The 19,903-nt window shown below is 39.8% G+C and overlaps 1 protein-coding gene across 1 annotated transcript in view; it reads left to right on the top strand.

The window, feature by feature from the left end:
- Positions 1 to 19,903, top strand: part of ctnna2 (catenin (cadherin-associated protein), alpha 2) — a 308,211-nt gene that overhangs the window by 239,420 nt on the left and 48,888 nt on the right. The window contains exons 10-12 of the mRNA XM_072463897.1: positions 9,371 to 9,463; positions 10,784 to 10,940; positions 12,021 to 12,221. Coding sequence (XP_072319998.1) covers positions 9,371 to 9,463; positions 10,784 to 10,940; positions 12,021 to 12,221 — 451 coding nt within the window. The remainder of the gene's footprint in view (positions 1 to 9,370; positions 9,464 to 10,783; positions 10,941 to 12,020; positions 12,222 to 19,903) is intronic.

The raw sequence follows: 19,903 nt of genomic DNA, 5'->3' as shown, positions 1-19,903 counted from the left end.
GCTACTTTATGGTTGTCACGGAGATGCCATTGAGGTTCTAAAAGCTACTCTGTCGGTTTCTGATCTGGCCCTATTCACAACCACAACAACAAACATCTTACCTCTTTGGTAAGTGCTGCAATATATATATTTTAATTCATCTCTTTTGGTTATGTTTTTTTCGTGTGCAGCTTTAGAGGATCTTTTTTTTCATTCATTCATTTTCTACTGATTGTTCCCATGAGGGGTCACAGGTTCCTGGATCCTTCCCCAGGGACACAAAGAACCATTATTATTTTCATTTTGACACATACTTTCACACAATTATCATGTAGCTGTCCTTCAGAGAAAAAAATGTCAGGTCAGTTTAACAGGCCATATTTGTGGGGGAAAAAAAGTGTCTTCAGCCTGTGGTTGAAAAATGTGTCACTGCAACCTGCCAAGTGATACTTAACAGTATCTGAGAACTTTAAATCTAAAATCCTTGACAAGTTTTGTGCCCTAGATTTTACGCTGTAGAGGAAAAGCTTCACATACACAGAACACACTCAATTTAAAGTTTCCTTTTAACAAACCCAACCAAAATACTGGAAGGAGTAGAAAGGAATAGATAGTGCTTCTTCATGCCTTTCTGTTCTTGTTCCAGTAACTGTTGTTGCCCACTGCAGACATGCCCACTGGTGGTCTTAGATGCGCTTACAAGGATAAGTTGTTATATTCACACTGAGTCCCCCTCATGGCTGTGGGTTGTGTTCTCTATAATTTACCACTGCTTCAAACTCACTCACTCACTCACTCTGACCAAAAAATGTACTGCTTCAAGTTAAACCAGTGGGTGTTACAGATTAGAGTCTTAAACCTACATGAAAAGAGCAGGTTAGATAGAAAAGAGAAGGCAGTAAAAAGGCTATCACTATGCAAATCACTGGACACTGGATAGATTTCCAATGGTAAATATTGAATAAAAGATAATGAGAATAGAAAATGTATTGCTTTATTTAGCATAGAACTATTAGCCTGTAATTATGGGGTAATTTGCATTATAGTTAGCTGATGATTAGCTTTAACTTAGTATTACTTAAGCACTTATTATAACTTATTCTATACGACCTTCTTCTAGGGCCATAGTCCTTTTGTCGTTTAGTCCGTTTAATTGGTTGTTATTGTTTTTTTTTTTGTTTTTTTTTAAGATTTTGTGGCTCGTTTGGGAAATTTAAAAAAACAGAAAGTGAAATGGGGATGAGAGAAGGGAGGACATGCAGCAAATCGTTGGGTCGGGAATTGACAAATTCCCAAAACGCTCGGCCACTGGGCAGCACCAATCAAAGTTTTTACAAGTGGACAAATAATTTTTAGTTGGATCATTAAGACTTAAACAACAATCGAAAAGGAGAATGCATGGAGCGAGTGAACTAGAGCTTTGGAGATGATGATAGGGATGACACTTAATCTGATAATCTGCCTTCCTTTCCTTTATGAAGATGCGGTTTACCAGTATTTATTTTACTTTCCTATACATATATAATTGTTTTTTTTGCGAGATTCTTAACATTTTTGAAAGTTTGGATTATCCTTTGATTAGACTTTGATTATTCATGTTGGAGAAGCAATTGGCATGAAGACACACCAAAACAGACAATACTGTACTGTACAACCATATCAACCAATGTTCCTATTCAAATTCATCCATCGTTTTCAGTCTGAGCACCTTGCTTTCGAAAATGAAAAGATGAATGATTGCCTGTCGGTGTGTAATTTCCTGTGACAGCTTGAGCCCTATTCAATACCCTTAGCAGTTTCTGAATAGGTTTATTATTAACTATTTACAGTAAAATCAGAGCTCATTCCGACAACTTGACTAATTAATGATTACATTGGAAGTTATTTTACAGAAACAGAATACAGTTTTGGAATATAATATGTGAAATTGTGAATGTGATTTATAGTCTTTAAATTCCTTCCGAAAATGCCTGCATTTTATCTATATGTATGAAAAAAAGAAAAGGAAAATCCTGTCAGTCACTGTCAAAAAGACCTGAAACTTGCCGCCTGAGAGAAGACCTGCTTTTTCCTGTTATTTTCCCATCAGTTAGACGGTCTTTCAGCACAATTTCATTTCTGATTTTGCTCACTTTTCAAGTATCCTTGTGTTTTATTAAAGCAAAGGTTGGAATTCTATTGATATGTTGTCAGAATAACTTCAAATGCTGGATTAAAGGGAATTTTTGAATGGTTGTTTATCTTTGAAAGCTCTTTGGTATGCATAGTCTGGATGCTGTACGCACGAGGCATGAAATCCAACATCAGAAGACACAACAAAAACACAACAACGTTACAATAAAACAATTAAATGCAAATATTGCCTGTGTTTTACTTGCTTTCTGACTCATGCTGCTTTACATTACCTTTGTGTCCCTCCATTTAAACCATAACCTGTTATTTCCTACGTGTGTGAGTGCGCTAGCAGTTTCCAGTGGTTAGCTCTGACCTAGAAGCCACATTGTTTAAGGGTTCATCGACTGAATAGATTCGGGTCAGTGAACTTTGATGTTGCTATCAAGGGGCTTGTGTGCATGTGGAAACGTGAGCTTGACTGTTTAACACCTTCAACTGAGAAACCTGTAGCATGTGTGTCACAAGTTTACAAGTGGATAAATACAGGTAACAATGTGTTGTTATTGGGCTAGATCAGAAGTGCTAGATGCGGCTCTCGGAACAGAGTGAGTAGGAGACAATAATTACGTGTGCAGGTACCATATATTGAATTGACATATAAACATAATAATATACAAGAATGGCCATTCATTACTATTTACAAGATAGGGATAGAAGAAGATATGTACATCGTAAAGTTCAATCTCAAAAAATCATCCACGTAGGACAGTTCACAAAGTGTCACGCTGAATTGTAAAGTGCAGTGTGGTTTCAAATTGTTCATTAAGCAACAGTACAATGTTCTTTGGAAAGTTCTAAAAGGGTGGCTACAGGAGCCTCCTACCGGCCCGACCAGAGCAGGTGGAGTCCTTGTGGAGTCCGGGCTTGTGAAGCTTTAGGCAGTCTGGATCAGTTTGACTCTTTCCTAGCTCGCCATCCAATCTGGCCTGTGCAATAACAGGACCAAATAAATAATCATGTGCACATCATAAATAAATAAACTAGTTTCAATCATCAATATCGGTGTTAAATATTGTAAATTATCAAAGTGAACCATTTACAATATAATAAATAACATTAGATTAGTAAAATAGCTCATCAAGTTCAGTCATGTACTTAAACAGTGTATTGAATAAATATCAATCAAAAGTAAAGTGCATAAGGTGCTTCAAATGGAACAACAATCATTAAGTTGGACCTTAAAGTGCTTCCAGATACATTTACAAACAATCAAAAAATTATCAATAAATAGTGTTCATATTTAAGTAACAATGAGAGTAATTTCATTTCGTTTGACAATATAATATTTGAGGAAATGGGCAATAAAGATGATGCTAACTAGCCCATTCAAACCAATGGGCGCGGCTAAGCTAAGCAGCACACTCACCAGTTTCAACGTTAATATATGATCTAAATAAGATGATCTGGGTCCAGTAATCGACTCCTAAGATGCGGGACAGTAAATGCATTAAGTAGATTAAACCAACATAATGAAATTCGGAAGATCTGTGGCCATTTATCCTACCTGTAGCGCAAACCGAATTCCCCGACCGGCATTTCCCGAGCCGCAACTCATTTCCTGTTTATATGCCGACGATTGGCGGCACAGCGCCACGTGACCGGCTGATGCACGGCGCAACAGCGTGATGACGTAATGAGCCGAAAGAGAGAGTGCGAGGAGCGCGCAAACGGGAGATCCGCGTTTCTCACCTGGGTTACAAACCCACGGCAAAATGGGCCTTAATTAAACCGCAAGAGTGCAAACACATCTGTTTGCACTCTTGACTTGAGTGGAGCTTCTACGATCTATGATTTAGAAAGGGACAGGAGTCGAAAATTAGCACTTTCCATGAATTTTGTTTGCTTCACATCAGCTACAAACTTTTTTTTGTAACTTGCTGCGTTCCAGTTGTCCCCAAAAGGCATATTTTCAGAGTTCCGACCAGTAAATTCACACTGGAACAACCTCACATCTAAGAATTCCTAATTGGTCACTCAAGTAGTTAAGACAGCAGCACATATGTCATGGTCCGTGTCCAGCCGGCCGCAGTGTCGCGAGTTCAAACCCCGGCGCGGACAATTTACTTCATGTCCTCCCTTCTCTCTCATCCCAATTTCACGCTCAGCTGTCCTGTTTAATAAAACTTCTAAAAATCCCTTAAAAAAAGAACCTAGAGTTTAATTGAGTTAGCCAAACCAACATAACTATAATGTGTCATTTTCTCTTTAGTTGCTTTCTACTATCGACCTGCTGTCTGTGAACCTGATCCTGAGTTGAGCCTCTGCAGTTAGAAAAACATTGTTGTGCTGTTGTTGCTTATGTCTACATGACATTCAAAATCACATTCAAATGTTGATATTGAGCACCTTCTTGGATTTTATTGTTTAATTTGAGTTGTTATGGTCAATAGACTGTTAAGTATTTCTCATAGTTTTTTCGTCTTGACGCTGGAACGCAGAAACTCGCAGAAATACATTTTCTTCGAGTAAATGAATACATTTAATTACAGTGCTATGATACAGTACTGCGGCTACTCTCTTGTTGATAGATTTTTTATGTTCCACAGCTCTGACCTGAGTCGGCAGACCATAAACCTCAGAGGTTTGCATTTCAAGCATAGCCGTGTTGTGAATTTAATATAGACTCAGACATGTTGTAATTGGTATGCCATGTCTACTTGGATATGCAGTGAAAGAGTAAATCAAAGTACTGTATAAAGCAGAGGGTCTTTAGGGACACAGTGGTTGAGCTTAGGATCCACACTCTGCCATATATATTAGTGCGCTTGTCACTTAGTAAATCCTGTCTTAAACTCATTTCCATTTGGAGTTAGAAAGTGTAGAGGGAACTCCTAAGTGCATTAGAGTCACTCGCAATTTAGGTCCACTTCATTTGTGAGGCAGGTTGGGATGGCCAAACACAAGGAAGGTGGCAGTGGGGGTAATTAAACAGCAATCAGTAATCAGAATGACTGCGTAGCTTCATTCCAGACAAAGTGCTGGCAAGTGTAACTGAGCAATACAAGCAGCCACTTTGACCTTCTTCACATAAATCCTCAAGGGGCAGTCCTTTTATGTATTCATGTTCTAAATTGGTCACCTCTATAATGCGTCACTAAATTATAATCTAAAGGGCCCGTGTGAACTATCAAGCATTTCGTTCATTCAGAAGCAAAAATTGGACAAGTATGACTCTTTTATCAAATTTAAATGTAATTATTAGTTGCAATTGGCAAACATACCTGAAACAAAACAAAACAATCTAAAGCTAAATATGATTGGCTACTTTTTTATAGAACCATTAATGCCAACTGCCTATTAAAGATTCCATATCAAGCACTGTAACCATGAACAAGACCATATTTCTTTCATATTCCGCTCATCCAGGCAATTTCGTCGCTGGCTGTGGCTTGCACATGCTTTGATGTTGCATCTCGCCTGGTGGTCGCTCCTTCTCACTCGCTCGCCCTCTAATAGACATTGATTTCCTGAGGCGTGGCTCAAAGGCAGTGGGGCAGGCCGACCCTTACGTCGCTCATTCCCTGTGGAGCTGAACCTTACGTTGTGTGAGTGTGACATCTGGCCTGCTGGTCGTTATGCTCCTAACCTGCTCTGTCACCTCTGTCCTTATGGTGTATGTATGTGGCTTCTCCAATGGGAGCTGACAGCTTCTGGCTAACACAAATAGGCATAGTCCTGAGAGAGCACTTCTGTAATTGTTTCACAGTCTGCATTCCGGATTCCCCTGTTACTTGTTCTGCTCCATCTATGTCGACAGACGGCTTTATTTACTGTGCGCTGGTTTGGAGCTCTGTGTGGGCTCCTGTGCAACCACACAACAAAGCAGTTAAATTACCTGGAGAAACATCATTATGATGTTGTTAATGGCAAAAAAAAAGCATGCAGCCTCTTGCAGTTTATTGAGACAAATTATACACAAATCACATAACTAAATCACTTGGAATTTCATTATTATTATTTTTTTAAATGATCTTTTTGCGTGCCGTAGCTTTATTGAACAGGACAGTGTAGCGTGAAATGGGGATGATTATTCCAGCAATTTGGAGTCCGAATCAAACTCACAATGCTGTGGCCTGTCCACATGGCCGGCATAAGTGCTATCCACTCGACCACCAAGTGGTACATATAGCTAATAACTAAAGCCAAAAAAAAAGATGTTCTTACTGCGTCTGTGACACAGATGAAGAAGAGAGCAGTAGAGTAAAGCATAACTAAGTTTACCGAAGCATCAAGTCTCCTGTGTGTAGGACGTTAAGGCCTGAGCTTCATTACTCATGTTGTATCCATCTTTATATAATCAGATTACTTCCCCAAGGCTGATCTTATTTGCACCAAAATGTAAATATCCAAAGAAAATTCCATTATGTCAAAAAATTATAAAAAGGAAATGCATAAAAAAATACACATTCTCAGAGAAAAGCTGCAGTAAGATTTGTGGTGATAAAAGTAATAAAATAATAAAAGGTAAAGCCTCCCAGTATTTTTAGAGTCATGTACCCAAACATCCTGATGACAGGATAAAGTGTTTGTGTTGTCATTTTATAAAATGTCATTTGTACCACTTTGATTGTAATTTTGCCCTTCAGTGCTTCTTCTATTTCTCTCATTTTCCCCATAAGCAGAGTTTGTGTTCAGCACCATGGCCAGCTCCACTCCTGACAGTTAGGAACTGAATAGCACTATGTGTGCACCTTTGCTGCTGGACACACTATCAAACAGAGAGGATGAAATGGGCTCTAACCATCCACAATGAATGGGACCATCTTACTCAGTGGCACAAAGTCATCTGCGATTTTATAATGTGGATGAGAGTCAGTCCTCAATTTTGAGATGGAAAGATTATAGTCATACTAAGGAGTCTGGCCTAAACAGCGAGGAGGATACACTGCTGAGAGGTTATTATAGTTTATTACCATTGTTGATGCTACTCTGTAATAATTTTGTCTCCCATACGGAACAAAATGACACAATTAGATACTTTTTCAGTCCTCATTTGAAAGTAGAAAGTATAATGCTCTTCTCTCAGACTGCAGTGGAAACATTCATCAAATTAGAATTGAAATGATTAGCCAGGGCAGAACTAAAGGACAAAATCAATAGTTCTTTGTTCAAGGCTAAAATGAAGAGTGGCCGCTCAGCAGGGACTTCTCTATATCACTCTCTCTCCCTGCCTTGTGCACAAAAGGGCACACAAACCCACAGTTTTTTGAATTGTGTATTCTGCTCCAGCATCCTTGACCATATCAGCATTAGGCTCGCACGCTGTAGTCTCAGAGCTTCTGTCTAGTTTTTTCCTTCTCATTCTGAAGCAAAAAGAGAATCCTCAAAGGAAAAGCTCTTCCTTAGATAATTGCAATTGCCCAGCTCTGTGTTGGGGAGTTGAGGAGAGGAGTGGTGCTGCTGGGCACGTGTCCAGCTCTGCAGCCCTCTGCCACTTGGCCTCACATGCGCCTGCTGCAGAGCCAGGGAACAGAAATCATCTCTGCTCGTCAAATACAACTATGCTCTAATTTGAGAGACTGTCAAAGGGAAAAGTGTTCACACCTTGTGTTGTTACTTTTTGCCTTTTACCTTGAGATGTCACAAACAATATAAAGACATAAAGACTACATATATATATATATATATATATATATATATATATATATATATATATATATATATATATATATATATAGGGACCAGTACTTGCAGCATCAGCTGATAAAACACCCGATTTAACGTTCTTATTTGCATTTTGTGTTGTGACTACACTTGCAGTGAATGTCTAAAAATCATTGCTACATTTTTTATTTATAAAAATATATATGTATATATTCATACTTTTCCTATTCAGAGCAAACGGAGCCCATATGGCCATTGGTTGCTCTGGGTAAAAAAAATCAAATCATTATCTACATGTATCCATGTTTACACAAAACTACAACATTTACAGTAAAAGTTTGGTCTGTCAGACCTCCCTCTAACAAAATCCCATTTTAGGAAGGGGATTTTTTATCAAATTAATATAGTAAACGTTTTAAATTGCTTCAGTTCCGAAACCACACTTACACAAATGTACTTTGTAAAGACAAAACATTTACAAATCTGTCATAACATGATAAAGGTTTATATAAATGCTCTATGATGTACAGTCAGCAGTGGCAGAGGAGAAAGGGTGTTTAGCATGTTTGTGAACAGCATGCAGCCACTCAGGTTTATGTGCAACAGCAGCTCTCAATCACACTATGTCTGATACGCTCAGCTTTAAACACTGGCACACAACTCCACATAAAGGGCTGCAATCCATCAATGTGCTCATTGCTGTCATGAGCAAAGAGACAAAGCTCTAAGCAAGAGTCCTCCAACACAAATTTGATTTAGCTCAATTTGCTTCAAACTGTGACATGTGAGCACTAGAAGTGCTAATACAGAGTGGCACCTCTCTGCCAACAGGCATGTCTGCTTAGTTCACTTTCTGCGGCTGCCGCAGCCTCATTTACTTCCAGGAGCTTTTGGATGAGGAGTGAAGTTATGCTATTGCACACTAAATTGTGCTCCGTGTGCCATGATGAGATCATCTGTAAATGAAATGTACCTGGTATCTGTTCACATTCAGTAAATAAATGCACTCATATACGATACATAATAACCATCAATGTGTATTGTGTGCAATGTGTACAATTGTGCGAGATGAGAGCAAATTAAGTGAGGGTTTGTATACTGAAGAATCTAAGTTGAATTATGCAATAAACAACCTCTTTGCACCAGCAGGCCCGGTGCCAACACTAGACATACGTGCTAGGAATGCTGGAAATATCAGTGTAATGAGTTAAGCGTTGTGTACTTGTACATTTTGAGACTAAATAAATCAAATTACCTACACAGCAGTCTGCAGTCACTGTTGCTATGGATGCAAATGCTCATGCATGTAACTGTATCAAGGCTTACCCTACTGTCAAAGACATCTCATCAACCATCTTGTCTAAAAATGCCCTGCGAATAAAAGTCACAGGTTAAATCATTTTTTTATGATATATGATACGCACCGTGATGCAGTATGTATCACACAATTCATTTGTTTAACTGCAACGTTAGAATAGCCAGTGTGTGCTTCAAACACTTTGCTAAGTTACATACATGCGTTTGTAATGGACAGAACTGAACAAATCCCTGATCCTTTAGAAAAGGTTTTCTCTAAATCATTCTAACAGCGTTTGTCTTGTTTTTCCTTCAGGTGGCCAACTTGGCTTGTTCCATCTCCAACAATGAAGAGGGAGTGAAGCTTGTCCGCATGGCTGCCACACAGATCGACAGTCTATGTCCACAGGTGAGCTTTCATGACGATTGCTTGAAATATTATTTTATCGTTTGACCAATTCATCTCACAGCTCAACTGTCTTTAGACAGTGAAGATAGAAAAGAGAAATGTTATGTCTGGCAGAGGAGTTGATGTGAGTTGTGAATATTTCGTGGGAGGAAGTGTTGTAGTGCTGCTTCCCAGGATGCAGGTGATGGAGGAGGTTTGAATCGATCCATTGTTTCCGAGGTTAAGGGTAGGCTTCGCTCACTCTGTACTCCAGGGGCAGACAGATTAAGGAAAGTAGAAAAGAAGTAGGACGTGATCGATTCTTTACCCTTTCTTTCTCCGTATCACTTGTTTCAATAGTCAAACGCACATTATGATTATCCCAGTAAGAGCTACATGTGCCTCGTATCTAAGCTAAGTACCAAGAGCAGGATGTGACAAGAAAACAGGCGACTAGTGTTCAATGTCCAAGTGCCTTCTGTCACGCTGAAAAGAAAAAGAGTGGTTGTATGTTGCAGAAGTCAGCGAGCATCTCAGCAGGACGCAGCGTATCAATGGGGCACTTGTGATAGAGCTGTCTTATTGTCATTGTTTCAGACGTGACGTCACAGAAGTGTGGCTCTTTTTTCCCTTTAAGTCAAACTATTATTCATCCACAGCTCAGACTCAGACCTTTTACATTCAGCTGTCAAGAAATAATCGTTTGTGCAACTAATGATACAGGCTTTATAATTGTATAATGCTGTGAAGTTTAACACGGTTTATGTTTTGTCACAGACCCTTTTGTTCAACGTATTCTGGAGTCAAATATACTGTATTTTCCGGACTATAAGTTGCACCGGTGTATAAGTCGCACCAGGCAAATAATAGAGAAGAAAAAAACATATATAAGTCACACTGGAGTATGAAATGCGGTTGCAAGTGGGAAAATAACAAATAATATCACATAAAAGTTGCTCCGGAGTATAAGTATATAAGTATAAATATAAGTATAAGTCGCACCCCGGCCAAAACTATTAAAAAAGGTGCGACTTATGGTCCGGAAAATATGGTAATATATATTTCTTCAAGGTTGTATAAAAAAACATTTCACTAGTGTATCATTTTTCATTAAAACTTTAATCATTCTACCTCGTCAACATTCATTTATAACACATTTCACCTCATCTCATTTTTGTAATGCACTTGAATGAACTTGATTGAGCAATATCCAAATTTTTAGTCATATTTGTAATGAAACCGATTAAACAGAAAAACAAATGTTGTTTTTGTTTCTCGATGAAGGAAAAGGCTCGATAATCTCCGCATTAACACAGGCTCCTCATTTGCGCGCCCTGTTAGGTGATCAACGCGGCGCTCACTCTGGCTGCGCGCCCGCAAAGCAAGGTGGCCCAGGACAACATGGACGTGTTCAAAGACCAGTGGGAGAAGCAGGTGCGCATCCTGACCGAGGCTGTGGACGACATCACCTCTGTGGATGACTTCCTTTCTGTGTCAGGTAAGGACACTGTCTCCACGCAACACACACACGACACCAAACATCTGCCTTTATGTGAAATGTGTGTTACATGTGTTTTTTCTAGCCGTACTTCATGATCTTCTTGTTTTAAATAAAGAACCCTCATAGACAGTTTCAAATCCCAAATATATGGCAACATGCAGCGACCATCCTATCAAATTATGTTCAATTTAGTTCATCCTTTTTTTTGTGCATTGTAATGAATGGATCAGTGGGAGCTTCAACATAAATATGCCGCAGTTAACATTTCTCACATTGTCTGAAGACGGGGAAAAACATCTATGTGTTTTTAAGAGCTGTTTTGAGGGTTGAGGAGATGCCACACTTTCTGATTATGTGAAAACAAGCTACTCATTGTTGTGTACATTGTAACATAGCTTTGACGTTAGATTTTACTTTACACAGCAGGTATCTGTAAAACCAAAGACTGGCTGGAGTAAAAACAAATGATTGCATTACATTTACAATCAAACAGTTAAGCCTGTAATGGCAAAAATAAGGCAAGGAAGCGAGTTGCTTTGTCTCAATGTTAAGGTGATTTAATCAGGCGTTTCTCTCTCTCTGGTACATTACATGATCAGCTCTCCCCCTCGTCCCAGGTCCCCCTTATTTATACACATTAGTCACATGACCCAACACACACGGAAAGTTACCGGTCACTCAGGTACAAAGCGACAAAGGAACAGGGATTTCAGGAAGGATACAGTGGATAACATTTGCATTAATTCAATTCACATGTCCTGCTGTCTTTGCCCTAGTGTGAAACAAAACGGGGAACTTCCTGGTCACTCCAGGACGTCCAGACATGTAAATTTCCAGGCAAAGAGGGGTTGTGTCAGGCTGTGACTTTGTGTGTTAGAACAAAATCAAATTGAAATAGAATTGAAAATTGAAAAAGGCAAAGGGTCAGATTATTTTTCCACAACAAGCCTCATACAAGCAGGTAAATGTATTAAGTTTAGTGGGTGTAAAGATAAAACAAACACTGCTTTGACCATAGGCATACACACTTTCTTGGTTGTATCTTCCTCTCACTGCCGTACTCTCTCCTTCACCCAGAGAATCACATTCTGGAGGACGTCAACAAGTGTGTGATCGCTCTTCAGGAGGGGGACGTGGACACCCTGGACCGGACAGCCGGGGCGATCCGCGGACGGGCCGCTCGAGTCGTCCACATCATCAACGCCGAGATGGAGAACTACGAGCCCGGCGTGTACACCGAGAGGGTGCTGGAATCCATCAAGCTCCTGTCGGAAACTGGTCAGTGAATCGGTCAAAAGGTTCGATGGGATATCTGAAACGTCATATCACAAACAACAACAATCGCATTTACTCAAACTGATTTACACCTGGATCATTTTATAAAGTCTTTCTCAAACCGTGCTTTGTGGGCTTCTTCTGGCCCGCTACAGTTTCAGTAGTTGTTTTACTTAGAGGCAAATGTATTGTTTTTGACCTCCTTTGTTCTTATAATTATTTAAAACAACTTTATTCACATGGTTTATTCTCATTTTAGTCCATGTCCATCCATTCAGTCACCAAGTTTAGCCCTAATGTAGGCTGTGTTTAAGATAAGATAAGATAAGATATTCCTTTATTGTCCCACATGGGGAAATTTCATTGGTGCAACGCAGGTAGATACAGAGGTAGATACAGAAGAACAGAACAGATCACTTATAGGAAGTCTGAAAAACACTTTCAGTAGAAGATCTCCTATAAATAAATAAAAACTCCCATAGACAAATAAATAAATAAATAAATACCATTGCATGTGATCCCGACAGTAATTGCACATGAATATGTGTCACGACAGCACATAGGTTGCACATGAATTTCACAGTAATTGCACATGAATTTCACAGTAATTGCACATACGACAGAATTGCACATCAGTATTAGGTTAGGTCAGTATTGCGACGGGATAACGTGACGATCTCCGGGTAAGACGACTGTTCTCTGCAGTTTCATGAGTTCCTCCTTTGTGGAAACGCGGTACGGCGCCGGCCGGGGGGCGGGGCCGGAGCCGGGGGACTCAGAGCCAAGACACATCGCAACGACACGACGAAAACACTCAATCCAGCCGAATAAAGTCAAAACAAGTTAATTTAAAGCGATTCCAGTGCGTGTCCCGATCGTTCGTGAAGTTCCTCTTTCATATAAACGTGTATATAAACGTGTACCGACGACACGCCGTACTTTAGCGCGGCCGGAGGGCGCGGGGGGGGGGCTGGTGGGCTCGCTCGGAGCTAGCTCACGTCACAACAACACAACGAACGCAACGAAAAACGCTCAAATCCAGCCGAAAAAAGTCAAAAACAGTTGAATTAAAAAACTATTCCAGCGCGTGTCCCTATCGTACAGTAAAATAGAAAAAATATACTAACTATATTTACAAAATATAGGAGATAAAGCACAATAAGTGTGAGAAAGAAGAGAGAGCGTTTACACCGGGCTGCCAGCTTTACCAGCGCCTTATGACGAGCATAAGTCTCATGTTATGTTCTAATTATTACTTTGTTTGGTGGCAGAGTAGTGTTCAATATTTACCATAGTTTGACATTTGTTAAGTGTGAAGAAAAGTTGAAAAATGAAAGTTGAAATTTACAGTAAGTAGTGCTGAATTCTCAAACGGAATCCTTCTGTCCCTCTGTCATTTATCATAACTATTGTGTGATTTGCATGGATTTTGGCTCTTGTTTGGTTGCTAGGTAACAGTTGTGGAATTACCTCTACCAATGTCACATCTGCTGCTCCTGTCCAACCGCGAAGTGACAAAATGCAACAAAATTGTCCAACTGGGGAAACGAGGGCAACTTTTTTAGTTTAAGTCTTAAATATAATCATGTTCATTAGATTTTAATGAGACCTGGTGATGCCATTGCCTTGAGTGGTGCCATGTACACTTTCTTTTTATTCCCCATTTATTTATTTTTAAACCTACATCGACAAAAACGTACATAAAACACACACATACACTTTCACCTGGGAACAACAACATTTGTGTACACTCTAAATGTTGCATTGTTTCATTTAATCTACTTAATCCTTTGATTTGTCTGAGACATTGAAACTTTAAAGGCTGTTCGTTGATATCTCGTTCCAAACCAAATTATTAAAGTCTAACTCCAAAAAATGAGGTGAAATTTGTGCCAGTTTCCATCTAATATTTCAACAAAAGACGTAGAAATCCTATCATTTTTTCGGATTTGGATGTCCCAAATATGTGCAATTTTGGCCATTTTTACACATCATATTCCTGTCTTTTTTAAATAAAAACAGGACATGATGGAAAAACTTTTACACAATACATTTGTCTTACATTCATGTGAGCGAACTACAGAAGAAGTTTCAAATGGATATCTCTAAATTTAATCTTTTCGCGCCTTAAATGAAAATGAAGAAGTATAGCGATCCTCACTTATTGCATGTTTTGTATTGTAAAGCCTCTTGGTCAAAGGCTCTTCAACATGCCAGTGCATTGTCCCCCTGTCTGGTCACTGGCTCACACACACACACACACACACACACGTTAATTGCCTGGTTTCTCAGTATCCCACAGTTTCAATCAGTGCTTTGGCTCCGGCACAGATCAAGACGCCACCTGTTCTGACTTCTGCCACTACTTCACTATTTCTTCTTTACTGCGTCTGCAACCAGCCTGGGTAATTTGATTTAAAAATATGACTTGGAATGATATGTGCAAGGCTTTTATGATTTTTTTTTTTTTGCTCTGCGTAATACCTGAAATTTGGTATCTCAAGTTAAAGCAATATGCCCGGATTCAACATATATTCAAGCACACACTGATAAGTCCACCAGCGTAAAATAGCTCTCTTTTCAAAAGTCAAGAAGGACATTGCACACAGGAGCAGAGTAAAATGTCAAACACCAATTGTAAAAGCTTTAGGGCATGTCAAGCACTATATACAGTGGTGGAAGAATGATTTGATTTTGTAACGTAAGTAAAATTACAGATACCAGTACATGAGTGAAAATACTCAAAAAAAGTATCACATTAAACACATTTGCTTAAGTAAAAGTATAAGTACACCACCTATTTAAAGCGTAAAATTGTGATCTTGACAAAAATTCTCCTGATTTTTGGTCATCAGAGGCAATTTTCCTTGTGATTTTTCACTTTAGCCTATTTTTGCTTCCTCAAAGCTGAGAATTGAACTAAAAAAAATGTAGGCACGCTGTCTCCATAAATGTGCAAAAAAATTAATCAAACCCCCCCAGCCATTTCAGCAGGTCAAAAAGCATACGGAAAGAACTTTGATAAAAGGGAGTGTCTACAGAGCCGCGGCGTGCGGCCGAAACTGCTAGGCTATTTTGTGCCGCGGCTCCAGAAACTGATGGGCTATTTGACCGCGCCGCGGCTCTGTAGCCACGACCTTGATAAAAAAGTAGTGCAATAGAAAGTACAGCTACCTGCCTGCTCTCAAATGTAGTCAAGTAAAGGGCATCCGCTGTAAAAATTGCCTTAAAGAGCGTATGATGTGAACATGATTATTTTTAAACCAGCAGCTGTAGTTTTTATTATTCATTCATTTTCATTAAAAGAAAATACAAACTGCATCTTAACTGATATGAACTATGATAAATATTAAAAAAGGTAGCACTAATCCAAACACACACAGTGTGTCACATGCACTTGAAGTTACAGATACCTATAAATGGTACTGTACTTTTACTTTTGTACTGTCCACCACTGATTGCATAATCTTCATTGGATGGCAAGAACATCTATGTTAAATTAGTTTAAATATGAGTCTGTTTAATGGTAATAGTGGTGGCAGAAGTTATCAGCAGTCATAGTAGTAATTGTAGCAGTAAATACGAGAATGATTTATTTATTTAATCAATTATGTAAGATTTTGATTAAGATTAGACAGGAGAGGAGAGTGTGTGTGTCCCGGAGTCGGGATTCGAACTCGCGACACTGCGGCTTTCAGAACTTTACACAAATTACAGCGTCTCTATACTAATAACACAGAGATCAGTCATTGCCAGTGTTGTTTTTAATTAAAACAGGTACTGTGGGCAGCAGGCATGTCATTACCAGCCTGGCGTGTTGAAACTTTGCCAATAACGCTGTCAGAATGCAAAGTGCTTTTTTTTCTTCAAATTAATGCGCCGCTGTTGATAGGTTTTATGTTAATATGTTTAGACTGATTCTAATACAAAGACTCTCTCCTCTGCAGTGCATGGACGTCCTTTTTCTCACAGAGTTGGGGGGGGGTAACATTTGCAGCTCTCTCGACAACCCTTCAAAATAAAAACATCGAGATCAACAGGATACAGGAAGAAAAGTCATTTATTTTTTGAATTTATTTTTTTAACAATCCAACGCGAGAACAAAACCTACCAATATTGCGCTTCTCTTCCACCGTCGCTCCCATTAGAGCCCATTTAGCGAGGCGGTATATACATTGTTTCTCCGGTTACTTTCATCCGCGGGGATAATTGAGAGACACGCAATCAGCTCCCTCCCCCTTCCTGCTCCTGATAACACACGAGCAGCATTGGGTGAATCGCACGTCTTCTACCCAGCCATCTGTCTCAACCTCGTCTTAATGAGGGGGCCCACAGTAGCGGCGAAATGCAATCTTAAACACGTGCCACCGCGTCGCCGCCAAGTTTAGATGAGTCATTTGGGCTAATTAATTGCTAAAGACGAGCGACAATGTTGTGTGCGTTTACCTACAGGGGTGAGTCTCCCATGGTCGTAACCTTGCCACATGCTAAGACTACATAATTGCGCTGGCTGTTCTATTAAACCTCCGTGGAGCGAGGCTTGTTCTGGAGTCAGCAAGACCCAGAAACATTATGTCAGCGTTACCGAGAACAACAAATGGATAACTGTTGATGTTGCAGCATCGCATTGATCGCGCCTCTTATTTTTCCGTGTCCTTTAATGAGTTATCTTCCAGCTAACGTCGTTACAGCTCAAAATGAGAAACTACAATCTGCGCTTTTATTTCGCCCTCTTTCGGAGAGGATTGTGTTTTAAATGCAGCGTCACTAAAATATCAGAATTACTGCTTGACTTGTTTTACAGAATAGTAGTAGGCGTAGTTTTATAACTTTTTTGTTTTAACCTTTTTCGGCTTTGGAGGTTAGTTTATTCATTCGTTTGTGTGTTTTATGTAGTATAAGTCATGTTATTAGGGCACGGAAAAGGGAGTGCCGCAGGGCCGAACGGAAATGGCGCAAGTCAAAGCTCCAGGTTCAAAAAGAGATTTACAAAGAGAAGCTGAACATGTACAACCTAATCTTATGTAGAACTAGGGAAGGATATTTCTCTGAAATTATTGGAAGCTACAGTAACAACTCGCGTGTCCTGTTTGCCACAGTAAACCGATTAACAAACCCTCCAGCTCAGCTGCCGTTAGAACTCATTTCCACATCCAAGTGTAATGAGTTTGAATTATTCTTTAATGACAAAGTTCAGGGCATTAAAAATGCTATAAATCCCACAATGCAAAAAATTACCCTAAAACCACCAAGACACTTTGAGCTAACTCACTTTGCACCAGTAACTGACAAAACTGTCCATGAGATCATCACCAGTCTGAGTTCATCTACATGCTGCCTCGATGTGTTACCCACCAGATTTCTAAAGTCTGTGCTGAACAGTTTGTTAGCACCATTCACTCACATAGTTAACATGTCGCTTCAATCTGGAACATTCCCAATGTCTTTGAAAACTGCGGTCATAAAGCCTCTCCTAAAGAGGAGCAGTCTTGATGCCGCAGTACTGAGTAATTACCGGCTCATCTCTAATCTGCCATTTTGGGGCAAAGTCCTTGAAAAGGTTGTTTACCAACAGCTCACAGATTTCCTCTTAATAAACAACTCATTTGATGTTTTTCAGTCAGGTTTTAGACCTCATCACAGCACTGAGACTGCTCTTGTCAAGGTGACAAAGGACATCCGCCTGAAGACTGACACGGGCAAAGCTTCAGTCTTAATTCTGTTAGATCTGAGTGCTGCTTTTGACACTGTCGATCATGGGATCCTCTTACAGAGACTAGAGGACTGGGTGGGCATCACTGGCACTGCCCTAAACTGGTTAAGGTCCTATCTGGAAGACAGGAAGTACTTTGTTGAAATTGGTAGCTGTGTCTCAGACCACATGCCCCTTGGGGCACCCCCCTAACCTGTGGGGTGCCCCAAGGGTCAGTCCTGGGTCCCCTTCTGTTCAACCTCTACATGCTGCCTTTAGGTCAGTTGATACGCAGTGAAAATGTGTCCTATCACAATTATGCAGACGACACTCAGATCTATGTTTCACTATCGGCAGGTGACTATGGACCAGTAGATTCGCTCTGTCACTGCATCCAACAGATCAGTTTGTGGATGCAAAACAACTTTCTCCAGCTGAACTCAGACAAGACTGAAATAATCGTTTTTGGCCCACAGAAACAAAGAGAAAGTGTTAGTGTCACCTCCAGAGTCTCGCTCTAAAACCTACAAACCAAGTTAGAAATCTGGGGGTAATAATGGACTCAGACTTGAATTTTAACAGCCAAGTCAAATTAATAACATCAGCAGCTTTTTACCATCTAAAAAACATTGCCAAAATAAAAAAAATATAGTGTCAAAACCAGATTTAGAGAGACTTATCCATGCGTTTGTCTCCAGTAGATTAGACTACTGTAACGGCCTGCTCACTGGCCTCTCCAAACGAGTTGTAAAACAGCTGCAGTACATCCAGAACGCTGCTGCTCGGGTCCTGACTAGAACCAGGAAGTACCATCACATTAGTCCTGTTCTCAGGTCTCTGCACTGGCTCCCTGTGGCTCAGAGAATAGACTTTAAAGCAGCTCTGCTTGTGTACAAGTCTCTCCATGGCCTAGCACCAAGTACATCTCGGATATGTTAGTGCCATATGAACCATCTCGGACTCTGAGGACCTCAGGGACCGGCCTCCTGCTGGTGCCCAGAGTCAGGACTAAACATGTGGAATCTGCATTTCAGTTTTATGCAGCTAAAATCTGGAACATTCTTCCTGAAGATGTGAGACAGACTTCTACTCTGACAATGTTCAAATCTAAGCTAAAAACAGTTTTGTTTAGCTGCGCATATGACTGAAAGGAATTTTTCTTTGCACTCTTCTCTTTTGTTTGTGATTTTATTAGTTTAGACAATCAGTTGGATTGATAATTTGTAACTTAGTTAATTTTATTGTATTTCTGTTTCTGTAATTTCTTTGTGGTTTTAATGCATTTTTCCTGCTGTGTGAAGCACTTTGAATTGCCTTGTGTATGAAATATGCTCTACAAATAAACTTGCCTTGCCTTGCCTTATTATTTGAATGATTGCTCGCACCCATATGGGGACTAGTATAAGTCATGTTATTATTTAAATGATTGCTCACTTAACTGGAGTTACGTGCACTGGTTTTTGTCTGATTATTCAGTATTCACCATATGTAGTGCATGGAGTGTTTGAGATGGTGATCATAGCTTTTTTGTACAATAAATTGCTTTCTTCTAGTTTCTAAAGTTTGTGATTTTTCTCTAACCTGCAAGAAGTGTTTTTTTGCTCGGGCTAACTTCTTTGTGCTGTGTTTTGGATGCCGTACAAAGTTCACACTTCTGAACTTGTGTGGAGTGCCAGATTGTCCACGGCGTAAGAAAGATGGAAAGTACGATGCAGAAGCCAAAAGAAGATTACACGTGTGGGCTGTGCGCGTTTTTAGTGCTAAATATATTCAACCAGATTTTGGACCGCACAGAATTGCAGCGCCGAGAAGTTGAGTGGACAAAAGCCCATACGCACTGCTAAGCCAATGACAAATAGAATGTTCAGATAAAATATGAGACAACTCAGTATATTGCGCCCATATAGCTAAGGCAGATAGCTATAACAGGCCTGACAGCATCATAACTTAGGTTTTATTAGGAGCATATTGGTAATAAAATGACAGCCGATAC

Source organism: Eucyclogobius newberryi, unplaced genomic scaffold (assembly GCF_026437365.1).
Source record: "Eucyclogobius newberryi isolate DKJ021-1_F unplaced genomic scaffold, fEucNew1.0.hap1 SCAF_4, whole genome shotgun sequence".
NCBI classification, from domain to species: domain Eukaryota; kingdom Metazoa; phylum Chordata; class Actinopteri; order Gobiiformes; family Gobiidae; genus Eucyclogobius; species Eucyclogobius newberryi.
This window is presented reverse-complemented; position numbering and strand designations above follow the sequence as displayed.